Source organism: Prionailurus bengalensis, chromosome A1, assembly GCF_016509475.1.
Source record: "Prionailurus bengalensis isolate Pbe53 chromosome A1, Fcat_Pben_1.1_paternal_pri, whole genome shotgun sequence".
NCBI classification, from domain to species: Eukaryota; Metazoa; Chordata; class Mammalia; order Carnivora; family Felidae; genus Prionailurus; species Prionailurus bengalensis.
In genome coordinates, this window is record NC_057343.1 from 71,141,592 (window position 1) to 71,160,330 (window position 18,739).

Below are 18,739 nucleotides of genomic sequence, written 5' to 3' on the forward strand. Positions count from 1 at the left end.
TTCAATGCTCTTCATAATCTGGCTCCCGTTAGTTTTCTCAGCACTACTGTCCACTATACCTTTCTCCTTTTCACACCATCTTGCACCCACAGCTGGACATACTGGACAAGCCGTATTTTAATATATCCTGTGTTCTTCAGCCCCATACCTGGTCCAGTGTGGGACCAGTCTCTTCCCCCTTTTTCCCAATATTCCAGCAGTCAACATCCTAATCCCCATTGAAGGCCTTGCTGACATTCTACTGTCATTGACTTCCTAGATTCTGGTCAGAATGTATCACTTCATCTTCCACTGGCCATTATAGTCTGTGCCCCTGATTACTGTACTTCCCACCTCTTGTCTGTAATGATAGTTTTAATCAGAAGTCTCCTTCCTCTATTTTTATCATAAGCCCTTAGAAGACAATGACTATCCTGTCCGCTTGGTGTGCCCCATAGCTTCCCAGCAAAGTTCCTCACTTAGTTCATGTTTTCCACTCAACAGAATGGAAACCTTTAAAATTGGACAGAAAGCAGTTCAGGGAGCTGGAGAGAGTCACTTTGGGGAATCGTAGATAAGTAATTCTTCTGAGCTGGCTTTGTCCTCTTCTGTTGCCCACCATACAAGGCTCTCTCTTAGGTTCTGTGCCTTCAGCTCCACTGGAGACTCTGGGTCTCTATTCAGCTTTCTTATGCCAGTGCAACCAACAAAAAAATCTTCATCTTCATGAAAATTTCCTTTAGTTTATTACTGAAGAACAAGATGCAAAGAATCTGAAAGAATGAATTAATTAAATGAATAAATACATTAGAGAAGGACATTCTCTCTAAAAACAGGTGTTTTTCTTCAAATATTAAATGATCTATCACTATTCTTGTAACTATTTTCTGAGAGACACTGAGGATATGTGTGATTTTAGTAATGTCTTGGACAATAATATCTTAAATTTTAGTAAAGGGAAAAGTATAATAATGTATACATAAAAGAGAGGCACATTATTATTCAATTACTTATTTTCTTATCAAAACATGTCAGACTGTACCCAGAATAAAATAAGGATAGAATTTAAGGGCAATCATCAAGGAGTCTAATTCTCTTACTTGGAAATTCTGAATACTTAAATGTGGGATATATTAATAACTACAGTATTTTATTTTAGTGACTTGTTCCCTCCCTGGTAGAACATTTATCCCTGTAACTTCTGTGAACTTCTATTGCTTTTAACCTAACATGGTGACTCACTTTCCTGTACCGAATCACATATTGTAACTTCCTAATAAAAGATAATGGTCTTTTATCTGTTATGGTCCCTTTGAAACATTCTCATTCTTGATTCTCCTGAAGAAGAATTCCTTAATGATGGTAGGAAGGAAGGAGACAATGAAAGAAGAGAGGGAAAGAAGAGGGGAGGGAGGAAAAAGAGAAAAGAAGAGCCTTCTGCTTTTTCTGCTGTTACTCATCACTGAACCCGATTCAGAAGCAAGCTTCTCAAAAAACCTAAACAGTGACTCAACCCTTCAGCTATTTCTTTTTCTTTTTTAAAAATACCTTTGCAGGTCTCTTTAATATCTGATTTAACGGAAAGCTCAATTCTCTTACCTGCTTCTGCATTCCGTCTGTTGTGGTATCTATGCTTTTATTGTTATTATTGAAGTATAGTTGATACACCATCTTACGTTAGTTGCAGGTGTACAATACAGTGACTCGACAACTCTGTGGGTTGTCACAGCACAAACTCACCACAAATGTAGCTGCCATCTGTCACACACAGCACTGTTACAATACCGTTGACCATATTCCCTGTGCTGTGCCCCTTTCAGCTTTTTCTCAAGACTGACTCTTTAATTCACTCTTCTCTTTTCTGTGGGAGTTATTAATACCGTACACAACACCTCTTGTTCCTCTAAGATGTTCCTCTAGGCAGACCTCCGGCCACTCGTCATTGTGCTGATCCTCCAAAACCTTCTCTGCCCCCCAGATCTAAATTTCTCATCCTAGTAGTCCTGGTTTTCCTCCTCTTTAGGCTGTGTCCTCTGTGCCCCGTTCACACACACCCTGCTGGTCCCTCCCAATCACCAAGTCCTCTAAAAACCTTCCCCAGATACTCTGTCACAACTTCTCAGCTCCCGAATAATGAGTAATTTGTCACACTGAATTATCACCATTCTCTTGTCTGGCTTCCTCATTGAACAGGGAACTCCTCAGGAATAAGAACCTTTGAAATCCCCCCTCGGTGGGGACTTGGTGAAAACCGTTTGTTTTCACTTTCTACGCAGGAAAATCTTCCTCTTAAGCTGAGACACAGATTCAGTGAGGCTCTTTCTCAAAAGGCCTCTCCTGGCCTCGCATGGCCCATTACATGAGCTCTGGGCACTCATATGGTGTGGATGGTTCTGAACCTGTTCCTCCTACCCTCATCCCCAGCTCACTCTCCTGTCTCCAGAAGCTATTCACCATATGTTCCTCTCCAGATCTCATCTCTTTTCTTCTGTCATGTGGTCACTCTTTGTTTCTGGATATTCTAACACTTCACATTCATTCAGCAGTAAAAACAAAAATAATCCAATCTGAGAACAGTTTGAGTATTACTAGACCATCAAATCCAACTGTGTACTTCCTCTAAGGTTCTTTTCCCAACTATGACACTACCTTCTCTATTCAGTGTTATTCAAGACACAATTCTTTCTTTTGGTGTCGTGTATACTCCTCCAGACTTCTGTTAAGGAAAGAATGGAAGACCTTCGTTCCGGTCAAACTCATCTGTCCTCAATTCCTTCAGAACACCTGCTCTTATAAAATGACAACATGGTGAATTTACCCGTCTCTCATCTCCCCCCAAAAGGGTCCTAAGATTTAACTTTAAAGCACGCAGATAATATAATATGTAAAAACTTCAATAGTTACAGACAAATTTAAAATGCCCCATTTCCAATCTTCACAATTGTCACCAGGCTGGTGTGAACCCCTCAAGGTATTTCCTATACATGCACATATATGTTTCGGTAGCTGTGGAAATTTGTAACATTTTGGCTTTTGTTGGAGTTATGCAACTATTCATGGGAGTCAAGGCCAAACCCTAAGAAATTACAACATGTCTGTTCTAGCCTTTTGTAATACTCTTGCCCTGAGTGGTGGTATAGCTCTCAAGGCAGCCATAACTGCCAAACTAAAGCATAATGCCCGATAATAACTGTGGATTTTTGAGAAACAAACTGGCCTACAAGATGCCTATAGTCTCACTTCCTGCTGGGACCCATGGCAGACAGAAATGAGGGAGGCTGGACCCCCTCAGGGAGTGGGTGGAAGTATTGGTTGCCATGGTCCAGGAGGGGTCTGCTCTCAGGATGAGAACCTTCTCTTGTTGGAACCTCAGGCTCCTGCATAGAGGTGGCAAATAATGAGCAAGCATGCCAAATGCCTACCTGAAACATGGTTTAAATTTTCCTTCTTGGTTTGTGAATAAAACCATTGAACAATTTTTTCTAGCATAACTTTGGTTAGTGTCCTCAAGCAAAATCAAAGAACCCAAGTGCTATTGGAACTCCTGGTTTCCCCCTTTTTTAAAAATTTATTTTTATTTTTTAATTCACATTCAAGTTAGTTAGCATACAGTGCAATAATGATTTCAGGAGCAGAATCCAGTGATTCATCCCCTACATATAACACCCAGTGCTCATCTCAACAAGTGCCCCTTGCCCATTTAGCTATCCGCCCACCCACAACCCCTCCAGCAACCCTCACTTGGGAACTCCTGGTTTCCTAATGCTTAATCATTGATGAGAATTCTCATCTGTTTGTAAGACAAACTAGAATTGATGAGAAAGAGAAGCAAATACCTCATCTATGGTATTGCATCAGTACCCCTACATTTTCCATTTCATAAGGAATTCTGGCTACATACCAGGAAGTGGAATCTGTCTGTTAATGGATGCTAATGGGACACCTAATGGTGCCACAGAAGGCCGGGACACTTTGTGCTGTGGCCCATGGAAAAGCACAAGATTTATGGAGCGAAGATAGCACTGCCAGTTCTTTCGTAAGGAAAACAAATATCTTATCCAAAAGATAGTTTTTTTCTAACAACTCAGTGAAGCTTCTTTACCTCCAAAAGGCTGAGCCAATAGGAAATAATGGCAGACATCACTCAAGTTTTCCTATAACAATTTTTATGTACGTATATATTACCTATCTAAAGAAAGTCTCTTCATAAGTGAACAAATGTTCATTATTTTTAAACCTAGAAATACTCCACAATCAAGAGGGAAGATATCACCTGTATTTGCCTGCATGGCAATAACCCACTGTAAAAATGGTACCTGTGTCTTGTCTTTATTTTTTTTAAGGTTTATTTATTTTTGACAGAGAAAAAGACAGACAGACAGAGCACGAGTTGGGGAGGGGCAGAGAGAGAGGGAGACACAGAATCCGAAGTAGGCTCCAGGTTCTGAGCTGTCAGCACAGAGCCCGACTCAGGGCTCGAACTCACAGACTGTGAGATAATGACTTGAGCTGAAGTCGGACGCTTAACTGACTGAGCCACCCAGGTGCCCCTATTTTTGTCTTGAGAGAGAGAGAGAGAGAGAGAGAGAGTGAGAGAGAGCGCGCGCGCGCGTGCACGAGCGCATTAGTGGGGGAGGGGCAGAGAGAGAATCTTTTTTTTAATGTTCATTTATTTATTTTGAGAGGGAGAGATTACACGTGCGTGCATGAGCTGGGGAGGGGACAGAGAGAGGGAGACAGAGAATCCCAAGCAGGCTCTGTGCTGTCAGCACAAAGCCCAACTAAGGGGTCAATCTCACAAACTATGAGATCATGACTTGAGCCGGTATCAAGTCAGAGGCTTAATTGACTGAGCCATCCAAGTGCCCCTTTTCATTCTTTTTTCTGTGTTTATACATATTTTTAAATTTTTAAACATTTTATGAGTTTTAACACATACATGGATTTATGTTACACTCACCAAAATCAGGATACGCACAGTTCTATCACCCCCAAAATTCCTCTTGTTATCCCTTCATGGTCGTATCTCCCATTACCCCTAACCCTTGGCACTAGCAAGCATTTCTCTCTCACATAGGATTTGGGGTTTTGAAATTTCACATAAATAGAATCAAGGAGTGTGTAATCTTTGAGATTGGCTTTTTTCAATCAGCGTGTATGAGATTCATCCAAGATGTTTTGTGTGTCACTAGCTCATTACTTTCTACTGCTGAGTATTCCACTGTATGAATGTACCGTGGTTTGTTTATACATTTCCAGGTTGAAAGACATTTGGGTTGTCTCCAATTCTGGTAACTGTGAATGGAGCTGCTATAAATATTTGTGTACAAGTAAAGTTTAAGTACCTAGGAGTAACATTACTGGGTTATATGGTAAGTGTATGTTTACTTTGTAAGAAACTGTCGAACTGTTTTCCAGAGTGGCTGTATCATGTTACGTTCTCAACAGCAATATATGAGAGTTCCAGGTGCCCTACATCTTTGTCAGACTTGTTATTGTCACCGTATTTAATTTTAGTTATTCTAATAGGTGCGTAGTGATAGTTCAGCATGGTTTTAATTTGCATATTCTTATTGGCTAATGATGTTAAACATACATACTTATTTGCTGTCCACATATCCTCCTTAGATAAAGTGTCTGTGTTTCACCATTTTTAAATTGTTTTTTTTTCTTATTGTTGAGTTTTGAGAGCACTTTATATATTGAAATATTTATATATTGTTGACTAGGTGATTTACAAATATTTTCTCCCCATCTGTAGTTTATCTTTGTATTCCTGTGACAGCGTGTATATATATTTTTAAATAAAACTGAAATCAGGGGCGTCTGGGTGGCTCAGTCGGTTGAGCATTTGACTCTTGATCTTGGCTCAGGTCATGATCTCATGGGTTCATGAGTTTGAACCCCACGTTGGGCTCTGTGCTGACAGTGTGGAGCCTGCTTGGGATTCTCTCTCTCCCCCCCCTGCCCCTCCCCCTCTAAAAAATAAATAATAAATAAACATTTAAAAAATTTTTTAAGAAACCCTGAAATCAGAATGTGCATGCTATTTTACAATGTACTTTTTGCACTTAAATTTTTTTAACGTTGTTTTATTTATTTTTGAGACAGGGAGAGACAGAACATGAACAGGAGAGGGTCAGAGAGAGGGAGACACAGAATCCGAAACAGGCTCCAGGCTCTGAGCTGTCAGCAAAGAGCCCGACATGGGGCTTGAACGCACGGACCGCGAGATCATGACCTGAGCCAAAGTTGGCTGCTTAACCACCTAAGCCACCCAGGTGCCCCTAACGTGCTTTTTGCATTTAGCAATGTGTCTTAGACAGCTTTCTATGTGATTAGTTTTTCCCAACATTCTTCCAGTGGCTGCACAGTATTCCACTGTGTGCATATAGAACCATAATCTATTTAACAAACTCATCTGTTGAACATTGAAGTTGTTTTCTATTTTTTACTGTTAAAAACATTACACTGGGGAATATCCTTAAAGTTCAGTCTTTTCCCACATTCAACATATTTCCCTAGAACAGATCCTGAGAAGTGGAATTATTCTTTCTGATTATATACACTTCCTAGGCTTTGAAAAAAAAATACACAATGCTGAATTTTCCTCCAGAAAGGCTATTTAACTCCCATTGTCAAGGTACGGAATAAGACCAGGTGCTATTGTTGCTTTTTAGCTTTGCTTCCTTGGTAGCTTTTTTAAAATTTAATTTATCTTTTAAATTTACATCCAAGTTAGTTAGCATATAGTGCAACAATGATTTCAGGAGTAGATTCCTTAGTGCCCCTTACCCATTCAGCCCATCCCCCCTCCCACAACCCCTCCAGCAACCCTCTGTTCTCTATATTTGTCTTTTATGTTTTGTCCCCCTCCCTGTTTTTATGTTATTTTTGCTTCCTTTCCCTTATGTTCATCTGTTTTGTTCTTAAAGTCCTCATATGAGTGAAGTCATTTGATATTTGTCTTTCTCTAGTTTTGCTTAGCATAATACCCTCTAGTTCCATCCATGTAGTTGCAAATGGCCAGATTTCATTCTTTTTGATTGCCGAGTAGTATATATGTATATATACATACATACCACATCTTCTTTATCCATTCATCCACCAATGGACATTTGGGCTCTTTCCATACTTTGGCTATTGTTGATGATAGTGCTGCTATAAACATTGGGGTGCATGTGCCCCTTGGTAACAGCACACCTGTATCCCTTGGATAAATACCTAGTAGTGCAATTGCTGGGTCGTAGGGTAGTTCTATTTTTAATTTTTTGAGGAACCTCTATATGTTATCCAGAGTGGCTGCACTCTGATACTTGCATTCCCAAGTATCTCACTGATTTTTAAAAATATGCCATTCTTTCATTACAAATAAGGCTGAATATTTATTTACATCCTTTTTGCCATTTGCATATCTTTTTGTGTATGTAAATTGTCTCTTCATGTCCTTTGTGCATTTTTATATGGGGGAGGTTCATCTTTTTCCTAGTATTCTATAATAACTCTTTTATGGCAAATGTTTTTCCCCAGAGTTTCATTTCAATGTACCTTAATTGTGCAAAGCCCCTTTGTGGCCTTGTTGGAATCCTTGTGAGTGAAGGATCTATCAGTGTGAGGGTTGCCAGATTTAGCAAATAAAAATAAACAAATAATTTTTAATAATTATGCCCAAATAGACTTGGGATGTACTTATACTAAAAAATTATTCTTCATTTATCTGAGGATGTAAATGTAATTGGGTATGCTGTATCCCATCTGGCAACCCAGCCAGGGGTCACCACTATAGTACAGCAATGGCTGCATTGAGTGTTCGGTTCTAAACTCAGCACATTTGGCAAAAATTGTGTACAGCCAAAGGTGCCTTCAAAAGTCCTTTAAGAAGCTTTCCAAAATCAAAGGAAGCATCTTGGGCATGGAAGTGTTAAGCTGTCTCTGAGGGATGTATGTCAGGACTTACTCATTAGACTGGCAGCAGAGGGACAGAAGGAAGTATAGTGGGAGAGGCATGTGTGGATGTGTTCACATTTACATGCTAATGATAACTGCTAATGTGTGTGCATCTCTTTGACTGTACTTTAGGAAAACAGTAAGTAATTCAGTGGAAACATACCTCTTTGCTAATATTTGAATAGTATAGATTGGATAATGAATTCTTTTAGAAGCATTATATTTTGTGTACTCTGTTACTTTATGTTTCATTTTTAATTGAACATTAAGGAAACGCAGGATTTTAATTGTAACTCTGCCACTATCTGCCAATATCTTTAGGCCTGTTGCCGTTTTTGTTGCCAAGAAAGACAGGATTACATTTTTTTCTTTCTGATGGTATTGGTGTAGTATATTCTTGGTTATCAAGACATTCATAATTTGGGGACTTTGAAATAGGAAATATTCATGGTGTGTAAAAAAGCATGGCCCAGGGGCGCCTGGGTGGCGCAGTCGGTTAAGCGTCCGACTTCAGCCAGGTCACGATCTCGCGGTCCGTGAGTTCGATCCCCGCGTCAGGCTCTGGGCTGATGGCTCAGAGCCTGGAGCCTGGTTCTGGTTCTGTGTCTCCCTCTCTCTCTGCCCCTCCCCCGTTCATGCTCTGTCTCTCTCTGTCCCAAAAATAAATAAACGTTGAAAAAAAAAAAACTTTAAAAAAAAATAAAAGAAGCATGGCCCATAACTATGTATATAGATAGATGTATAGATGTATAGATACACATGGGACCTAGAAGTCAAACTGTAAACTGCTTGTGATTATGGATGAGTTTGTTCTTTGCTTCTTGTGTTTTTCAGTTTCCTTTTATGCACATGTTAACTTTAAAAAAAAAATTAACCAAAAAAAGAAAGAAAGAAAGAAAGAAAGAAAGAAAGAAAGAAAGAAAGAAAGAAAGAAGCTTTCCAAAATCAGTATTTATGGGGTTCTATCTTCTACCTTATATAGTAATACTTAGGCTCAGTGAAGTTGAGAACTTCTCAGGAACAGAAAGAAAGTCCCTGGGCAGATGGTTGGTCATTTAAACCACTTCACTCTGTGTAACTAAGAATGGGAGGAAAAAGGTGAGGAAGCTAACGTGCTCCTGATTGCCTACAAACTTTTTCTGTTTTCTATGTTTCTAAAATGTTGAAACAACTATTTATTGGTAGTTGTAATTCAACAAGATACAGTAGCAAAGTTCATCTCACATGGGTATTATGTTCTAAAGTTAGCTCTCAAGGAAAACATGACCAGGCTGTGACTCCACTGAATTATTTTTATACAGTTACCCTTCAGTCCATGTTCCCCAACTCTCCCAGTCCAAATTGTATTTTCAATAAACATTCTGACCCCAAACTACTCAAATATTTTTCTTCTGGGGGAACATGTATATTTTGGCCCATTCAGCAGCTACTGAACAGTAATCATGGCGATGGGCCTTGTATCACTAGTTATGCAATCGTGTGCTGTTTCAGGCATCCTTTGTCTTTATTTCTTTTATGGATGTTTTTCTAAAAACTTTGCCCAACATTATATTATAGTGAAATATATGTATTGATGCTCAAAAGTTTCAAATCAATCATTATCCAGGAGTCCAAAGCAAAATGTATAGAAAGATGTATTCATTTTGGGGCGGGTGGCTCACTTGGTTGAGCATCCGACTTTTGATTTTGGCTCAGGTCACAATCCCAGGGTTGTGGGATCAAGCCCCGCATTGGATTCCATACTGATTGTGGAGTCTGCTTGAGATTCTCAATCTCTCTCCATCTGACCCTCTCCCCACCTCTCTCTCTCTCTCTCAAATTAAAAAAAAAAAGATGTATTCATTTTTCTCAAACAATTCATGAATGACATTCAAATCTCATGTATTTCTAGTATATTCAAAATATTCCTATGAAATAAAAAATGTGTCATCCTAGCCTAAAATAATTTTAATATGATTTGGCCTGTGATAAGTGGCTCTGTCATATTGTCTGTGTTCTCTTCCATATATTTATATCTATTCTATAATATACAAATAATATCCTTTATTATTTATAATAAAATAATATATATTTAATAATATATATAAAAGGTTCAGTCAGATTGTTGTTTTACACATTAGATACATTGTTTTTGTTGGCTAGTACCATCTAAGCACACAAACTTTCTCTTTATATGCTAATTTCCAAATCTAACACATTATAAAGGAACCACACGGCTCTATTCATGTTGCTGTGGTCTCTGGGAAATAACGTTCATTTTTGAATAGACTGGCAGGTCAGGGTGAAACTCAAACATTTATAAATAAACATATAAAAATATACATACATAAATATACATGCACATATACGTATACATACACATAAACATGTGTGTATGTGTATATATATATTTAAACTTTTTATTGTGGAAAATTTCAAATGCACAGAAGTGGAGAAAATGGTATAATCAACCTCTATACCCAACACCCAACTTCAATGATTACCAACTTTTTCACAATAATGATAAATATTTTAATAAGCTTTTTTGAAATTACAGCATACATATGAAAAAGTGCACAGATCATATGTGTACAGCTCTATGAGTTATTACAAAGTCACTGCACCCAGGTAACTACCACTCAGATCAAGGTACAGAACATTACCAGCACTGCGGCAGTCCCTACCACATGCCCTCCTAAGCACCACCTCTTTATAGCTTCCAAAAGGTAACCACAATCCTGACCTCTAACATCATAGATTACTTTTGTCTGTTTTTGAACTTTATGTAAATGGAATCCTGCCGGTGTTCTTTCTCTTTCTTTAACTTAATATTGTATTTGTGACATCAATGCATGTTGTTGTGTTTTATAGTAATTTGTTTCCATTGTTGTGTGGTATTCTATGGTAGAACTCTACTATATTTATCCATATTACTGTAGATAAACATTAGAGCTCTGTTTTGGTGAACACATCTTTTGGTCAATGTAAATAGGCATTTGGTTCTAGAAGTGACATTTCTGGGCTACAGAATATGTGTGCCAAACAATTTCCCATCACTTTACACTCCCACTGGCAGTGTATGTGCCTTCCAGTTGTTCCACATCCTTGCCAACACTTGATCGTCAGTCTCTTAAATCTTAGCTCTTCTGCTGTGTAGCTGTATCTCATTGAATCATTGAAGGTTTTTTGTGTTTTTTTTGTTTTCTTTTTTTAGAGAGAGAGAGCACACAAGCAGGGGAGGGGCAGAGGGAGAAGGAGAGAGAATCTCAAGCAGGCTCCACACCCAGCGTAGAACCCAATGTGGGGCTCAGTCTCACAAGTGTGAAATCATGAACTGAGCCAAAATCAAGAATGGGATGCTTAACTGACTGAGGTACCCAGGCACCCCTCTCAATGAAGTTTTAATTTGCAATTTCCTTGTAAGTAACGAAGTTGAACATGTTTTCATTTATGTTGACCACTGATGATTTACTCTTGTGATGTTCAGTCTCTTGTCCATTTTTCTACTGTCTTTGAAAAAAATTGATTTTTAAGAATTCTTATATCCTGGGTAGGAACCCTTTGTTGGTTATATGCACAGCAAATGTTGATAAACTGCATTTGAAAGCTGCAGGGTCTTGGGGCGCCTGGGTGGCGCAGTCAGTTAAGCGTCCGACTTCAGCCAGGTCACGATCTCGCGGTCCGTGAGTTCGAGCCCCGCGTCAGGCTCTGGGCTGATGGCTCAGAGCCTGGAGCCTGGTTCCGATTCTGTGTCTCCCTCTCTCTCTGTCCCTCCCCCGTTCATGCTCTGTCTCTCTCTGTCCCAAAAATAAATAAACGTTGAAAAAAAAATTAAAAAAAAAAAAGAAAGCTGCAGGGTCCTGAAAGAACGCAAATAAATAAAGAATACTAAAATTGTTGTTCACTGCCTCACTTATAAGATGAAGGGTGAACCATTTTAAAATCCATAAAAATGACCACAATCTGAGTTTTAGTATTGGAGTTTACCCAGTGTCTAATATTTTTGCAGAAATCTCAAGAAAAGGGCAAGAATATCCAGTGATACAGAGGAGTGAATAGTTGGTTGTTATCCAGACAAGTGGATGGCATTATTTTGGTGGGAAAAACATCCCTGGACATGAGAATTTGGCCTTGGTGAGAACATGAACATCAGACAAGGGCACTGTGAACTTGATCAAGACAAAACACAACCCCTCTGTAATTATGTCTAAAGAACAGCCAAAACCTGAATATTGGCCAAACCACAAAATGACCAAATATTCCCCCTACTCTGGCTAAGAATAGTGACTGCTGTTTCTTTACCAATTACAGCTTTAGCCTCAGTCTAGTCTGTCATCCTTCTAGATAAGGCTCATTAAGATATCCAGTCTTAAGATTTAGCCTGGCTTCCTGGCAGCATCCGATCCAGAGCAAAGCTCCACTTCTTTAACCATTCCTCCAAATCATCCAACACAAGCTCCAATCCTATAATGAGTCCCTTTCTAATACCTTACTGAGATGTCCCAAGATTTCCCATGATACACATCCTTCCTCCCTGTATTAAATAATAAATGTGACTAGTAATGAAGCAAACCACTGGTATGTTCCTGGTGGCCTTTTGATGGAGGGCATTAACTTTAGTGAATCCAGGACAATCTAGCAGCCTGAGACAAGTAACTTGTCAGAACACTAAAAATATACCTATCTCTGGGGTAAATTTACATTATCCACAGACACAGAAGTGCATGGATAAATAAAAATTATTAATTTATGTAATTCCAGAGGGGACAGAAAAGACAAATATAGAGGCAGAAAGTAGATCTGTGGTTGCCTAGGGCTGTGTGTGGAAAAGGGGATTAAATGTCAAAGGTCATCTTGTTGGGGGGATGGTCTAAATCTGTATTATGGTAATGATGGCATAACTCAGTAAGTTTGCTAAAGATCATTGAATTGTACACTTAAACTGAGTGAATCACATGGTATGTAAATAATACTTCAATTAAGTTGTTAAAAGAAAACAACAGTAATCCCACAGAAGAACAACTACTTGAATCCAGCAAACATTCTCTCTCCTAAGCAAACTACATGTGGAGCTACGATGTAAGCAGAGAGTTGGTTGGAGGGCATAAATTCAGAGTAAGCAGACTTGGCTATATGATTAGATTATGTTACTCTGTATCACAGAGACAAACCACTACCCATGTTGCAGGTGTGGAATCTTTGGGCCAGGCCATTATTGTCTTCTCAAAGTTATGCTTGGGTGGTGTTTGCCTCTGTGACTTTCATTCTCCCAGATTCTGCTGGCTGAATAATCTCTCTTCTAACGTTTCAACTCCTATTTTAGCTTATAAATCAAGTCTTGTCCTGGGAACCATTCTTTCATCTTAAAACTTAAGATCTTTGATACCTTAGCTCTGAACTACTGTCACTTACCTTTATAGCCTATTGTTCAGGGGCAGTTTTATTTCCAAGTTGCAGTATTTAGCTTGGGGAAGACGACCATGGATGATTCACTTTTTGTCCCTTGGCCTATCACAGTTTTATATCAGAAATTGAAGGACAATGAGGTGATTTTTATCTTCTCGAAAATCCTGAAAGCCCATTCACTTAGAGGCATACAATTAGCAGAATACAGCTGTCCTTGCTGCAATTTGACATAGCCGTGCAGCCGCCAGATAAAATGCATGCACGTCCCAAGGAATATTTGGGATGTGCATGCACAAAAAAAAAAAAAAAAAAAACCCACAAAAAAACAAAAAACTGTTCATCGTTAATCTGAAGCTAAAGTTTAACTAGGCACCCTGTACTTTTATTTGCGAGTAAATACATAGAAGCCGTGGGAAACTCAGAAAAACAGGCTGTCTAAATTACTTTGGCAGAGAGGAGTGGGGGGGGGGGGGGGGGAAGCCAGATATTAAGAGCCTTAAACGGGAGTCATCAAATGTTGTCTCAGAGGCAAGGAGAAAATCAGCCGAGACTGAAGTATCAGTACTTCGAGAAAGGGAGCATCACAGTCAAAGGGAGGACAGAAGGAAAACTTTATTTCTTCCTAGTTTGTAATTGGAATCTCTACTCAGGCTTTCTGCTTGTCAAAGCCAACGAAAGCAGAGTCCCCAAGGCAGCGACTCCATTTTGTGGTCCGGACGAGGGGGTGGGGCGACCTGTCTAAGCCACGCCCCGGTACCGCGCAGACACCGGAGCCAGGTAACCAAGGGAACCCCAGGGAAGGCGTTTCCGGGAGTGGCCGGATCCGGAAGTAAAGTGTCCGCTCCGTCCAGCGGCCGAGCCCCGCTCCCTGTCCTTCCACCCGGCGGGGCCGCGAGGGATGACGTGTCTGAACTTTGGAGGCGGAAGCCGGCAGGGGGTCGCCGGGGTAGGAGTTGGTGAGGTGCAGCCAGCTGGCCTTGCGCGTGCGCCGTCCGCGCTCTGGTCAGACAGGTTTGCGACTGGAGTCCGGAGGCCAGTTATTCAGGAAGGCTCCACTTCTCCGGGTTTTTGGTAATGCTGAGTTCCGGGGGTTAAAGAGGCGGCGCGGTTTGGAGGAAAGAAGGTTGGGGACCTCCTTGAACCCCCGGACCACTGCGGCCTCAGCCTCGATTGACTGCAGCCCTCATTCCCCTTTCGTAGCTCTGCAAAAGGTTAAATGCATCTGGAAAATCTGAGGTTTATTTCAGCGCTGAAAGCCTGCGATTCCAAATTCAGATTTAAAATTTCTTTTGTCCGGCCAGTCATGTAGTGTTTTCCACTTACTTGCTCCTTGTCTCCTTTACATGCCACACGCTCTTCTAGGATGTAGAGACAAAGCCCCAACTCCCGTGGAATTTACATGTAAATGGGGAGTGAGACAGTAAACATAAACACGTCAATTCCAGATAGTGACAAGAAGCATAGGGTGCTGGGGTTAAGCAGAAGGATTGAGGGATTTAAAATTTTTATAAGATAGCTCTTGACAAGAGTGGAAGCTGAGACACAAATTGCAGTAAGTAGTCCAGGGGATCTAAGATTTTGGCTTGGACTAGGGTGTGGCTGTGGACATGCAAAGGATTTAGCCTAGTTCAGCGCCTAGCAAGCAGAACTTGGACTGTATGTTGAGAGTGAGGGAATGAGACATTTAGGTTATCTCCCAGGTATGGTTCCTTGAGCAAGGGGCAGCAGTACCATTTCCTGAGACAGGGAAAACTGGAAGAAGAAAGGTGGGGGAGGGGGACGGGCAGTGAGATAGTGACGGTCAAGGAAAAGTAAAAGGTAGTGAATAAATGTTACTTTCCATTCCCTCTCTAAATGGAGAACATCTGTTTCCTCTTACATTGGAAATCTCCGTAATGCCAAGTATAGAATATAATAAACACCATTCCCTAGCTCAAAGTAGATGTTCAACAAATTTGTTGATTGATTTGCTGGAGCAAGAGGGTGCAGAGGAAGAATGGCCACAGTTTAGGTCCCTGCTAGCGTGGCTTTTGTTATAAAAATGGCTGCCATTTTTCTGTGCCAAGCAGTGTGCTCAACTTCTAACATACATTTTTTTTTTCACTTAATTTTCAAAAAAAACCTTAAGAAGATGGACATTCTTTTCTCCCTGCTTTCCAGTTCTACTACCTGGGACTTGATTGACTTGCTGAAGGTCACATTAACTAGGAAGTAGTATGCCCGCTGGAGTTCTTAGTGCAAGCTGCCTTTGCAAACAAGAATTTTATCTTTCCTTGTTCTGGTTACTCCACAGTACAGAACAGTGTTTCTTAGCCTTTTTTGTAGAGTCGTAGATCCCTTTGAAAATTTAATGAAGTTGTAAACTTTACAGGGAGGAAACGTGCCAACAGTCACAAGAATTTGAATACAATTGCAAGGGGCTCCACACTTCTGAATTGTCCATGTAGCAAACTTGCCCATTCTTGAGCTGGAGATACTACCGGTTTGGATTCCTTGCTATATAGTCTAAGTTGATGCACTCTTACAAAGTATTTTCTTTTTCTTAATGTTTTATTTATTTTTGAGAGAGAGCGCAAGCGGGGGGGGGGGGGCAGAGAGAGTGAAGGAAGATTGGAAGCAGGTTCTGCGCGGTCAGCAGAGAGCCTGAGGTGGGGCTCGAACCCACAAACCATAAGATCACCAAAAGCAAGTTGCTCCTTGAAAAATACTCAAGACTGGGCGCCTGGGTGGCGCAGTCGGTTAAGCGTCGGACTTCAGCCAGGTCACGATCTCGCGGTCCGTGAGTTCGAGCCCCGCGTCAGGCTCTGGGCTCATGGCTCAGAGCCTGGAGCCTGTTTCCGATTCTGTGTCTCCCTCTCTCTCTGCCCCTCCCCCGTTCATGCTTTGTCTCTCTCTGTCCCAAAAATAAACGTTGAAATGTTAAAAAAAAAAAAAATACTCAAGAAAACTCACACCCCCAACACACGCAAATGCAGAAGTTCACATACAAACACGGATATCGTGTCAGGTCAATAAGTGACAGAAACTTGCTTTAGGGTGGTCATACCAGATTGCTATTTCACTTTCCTAATTAAATTTTGCCCCCCCCCCCCCGTCTTCCTTTGCAAGGAAATGCCAACACTACCTTCTTCTGTTCGCCTACTCCCATTTTTCTCCCCACCTCATTTCCACTCATCTTTAAAGTGATCTTGTTCATTCTGTGTAATCACTGTCCCACACAAGAATGTCCCATGGCATCCAATACTTGGAACCTGTCCGTGCAAACACCTGAATAACTATTTGAGACTTTCTGGCTAGTTTTTCCCCATTTGTTTCCTTAGCCTGCTCCCAACCAGGTGTCTCCCAAAACTTCTTCCCGCCTCCATTAGCAAGTACTTTCTGAAGCACCAAGTCTGTAACAGGAATGCCGCGGGCAGTGTGGTGAGGAAACCTGAAGATACGGGAAATTGAGCTAAGGCAGCTAGCCGGGGCACCAGCCCGACAAGTGGGATGCTCCTGGACTCCCCCAAGAGAGCACTAAATCGGAATTTGGGATGGGACCGAGAACGCGGAAGCAAGCAACCACCTACTCGGCCCCCTGAAAACCTGGAAAGTGGATTTCCTCCACGATCCCTCCCGGAAACTCCTCGGGGCGCTTGCGGCCCCTTTCACTGAGCATGTGCAGGCGGCGTTGCGCATGCTCTATCGAGCTCCGGTTCGGTTTCTGTTGCGGGACCCGCGGTGTTTCCTAGCGCAACCGGAACTGTCCATCGCGGGCCCGGCCTCCTTCAGCTCCCGCGGTCTTGTAGTCGTCTCCGAGCCTCCGCGTCCCTCCTTCCCTCTTCACCCCCTCAGCTCGGCTGCCCTTTCCCCGAAACAGCCGTCATGAGCGCGAGGCTGCCGGCGTTGTCTCCACCTCGGTGGTCGGGGCTGTTGCTGCTGTCGCTGCTGCTGGGGGCGGCACCAGGCCCGCGTCCGGGCGCCGCCTTCTACCTGCCCGGCCTGGCGCCCGTCAACTTCTGCGACGAAGAAAAAAAGAGCGACGAGTGCAAGGTGGGTGAGGCCTGGCGGACCTTGAGTGCTCTGACCGAAGGGGAGGTCACCCTTGCCCGGGGAGCTGGGTTCCGAGGGAAGGGGGCGTAGCTGGGAGGGGGTCAAGTGTCCCGAGAAGCGCTTGGGGTCGCCCCGGCCCTAGGTCGGAGGTTCTGGAACGGCCTTTTGGGGGATAGATTCTGCGGGACTCCGTGGGCCTCAGGCTCGCCTCCCGTCTAGAGAACCAGGTAGCGCGAGCCGCTGTATTCCGTTTGCCTGGAAACGGGGACTATGTATGTATGGCGCTCCCTGTGAGTTGGGTGCTTGCGGGTCAGCAAGCGTTCCACGAATGAGTGTTCGCTCACAGCCCTATGTCCAGGTTTTCCAGTTACTTTTTATTTCATTGCTTCCGGTTTTATTCTACTTTCCTGGAACTCCTGGTTGGTTTTGAGAGCTTGTTTCTTTCTGAGACTTTGATATTTTAACTTCACGCTTAGCAGATGATTCGTTACTTGTGAATTGTAACAACTGCATTAATAAAGAGTTGCGGTAATGGTTGAGACCGATAATTTCTATCTCTTAAGTTAAAAAACATTTTTTAGTAGAAAACAATTTGTAAGATCCCACTATTTAGTTTCTCTGAGATTGTTTTAAACACTTCACAGAAGCAGAGGACAGGAGAAACTGGTGTTTTCTTCCTAGGGCAAAATCTTGAAAACTTTGATCTCTTACGACGTTTACTCTAGGTTTTCAGTTTAACTGGTAGTGAAAGAGGCATAAGTAACTTCCTTTTAGATTATTCGGTATAGAGCATGACAGTATATATACATAACACAATTATTTTAAGTTGCTAACACCATTGGGGCATGAGGATCTCTAAAACCATTTATAATTTTAACAATTCAAATAATCATTCAGCAAACTTTTACAGTCTATAAATAGGTTTATTTACTAAGTTTGATTTTATTTTTAAAAGCTGGTGTTTATTTTATTACTACTAGTTTTACTGTAGCTGTGAATTTCAAGCTTATTTTAGGGCATTAAATAAGCTATTAAGTTTTTCATAGCATTTTACAGTTTCAGTTTTAAAATCTTGTGTCTCTAAAAATGTCTAAGGATCTTTAATGTTTATTCAAGTTGACAGTTACCACTTGCATTCTGTAACTTTCATGCCCTGCAGTGCAAGAGGCTTTCACTCTTTGGAGTAATGACTGAAAGAATATATATAGTGCTTACGAGTGGAAAAGAGAACTAGTCTTGAAAGCACACTGGTTTTTCCATTAAATATTTTAGTAACCAACCTTTAAAACCTAGTGTTTGGTCTTTAAATTTAAATTTAACAGCAATCCTATATTGTATTCCTAGTGCCTTAGAGACAAAAAATGTATCCCTGTCTTCTAGGGACCTCAACGTAAAG

At 41.3% G+C, this 18,739-nt stretch overlaps 1 protein-coding gene across 1 annotated transcript in view; it reads left to right on the forward strand.

Annotated features, from left to right (window-relative positions):
* Positions 1-16,781: 16,781 nt before the first annotated feature.
* Positions 16,782-18,739, forward strand: part of TM9SF2 (transmembrane 9 superfamily member 2) — a 65,474-nt gene continuing 63,516 nt past the window's right edge. The window contains exon 1 of the mRNA XM_043582313.1: positions 16,782-17,343. Coding sequence (XP_043438248.1) covers positions 17,176-17,343 — 168 coding nt within the window. The 5' untranslated portion in view covers positions 16,782-17,175. The remainder of the gene's footprint in view (positions 17,344-18,739) is intronic.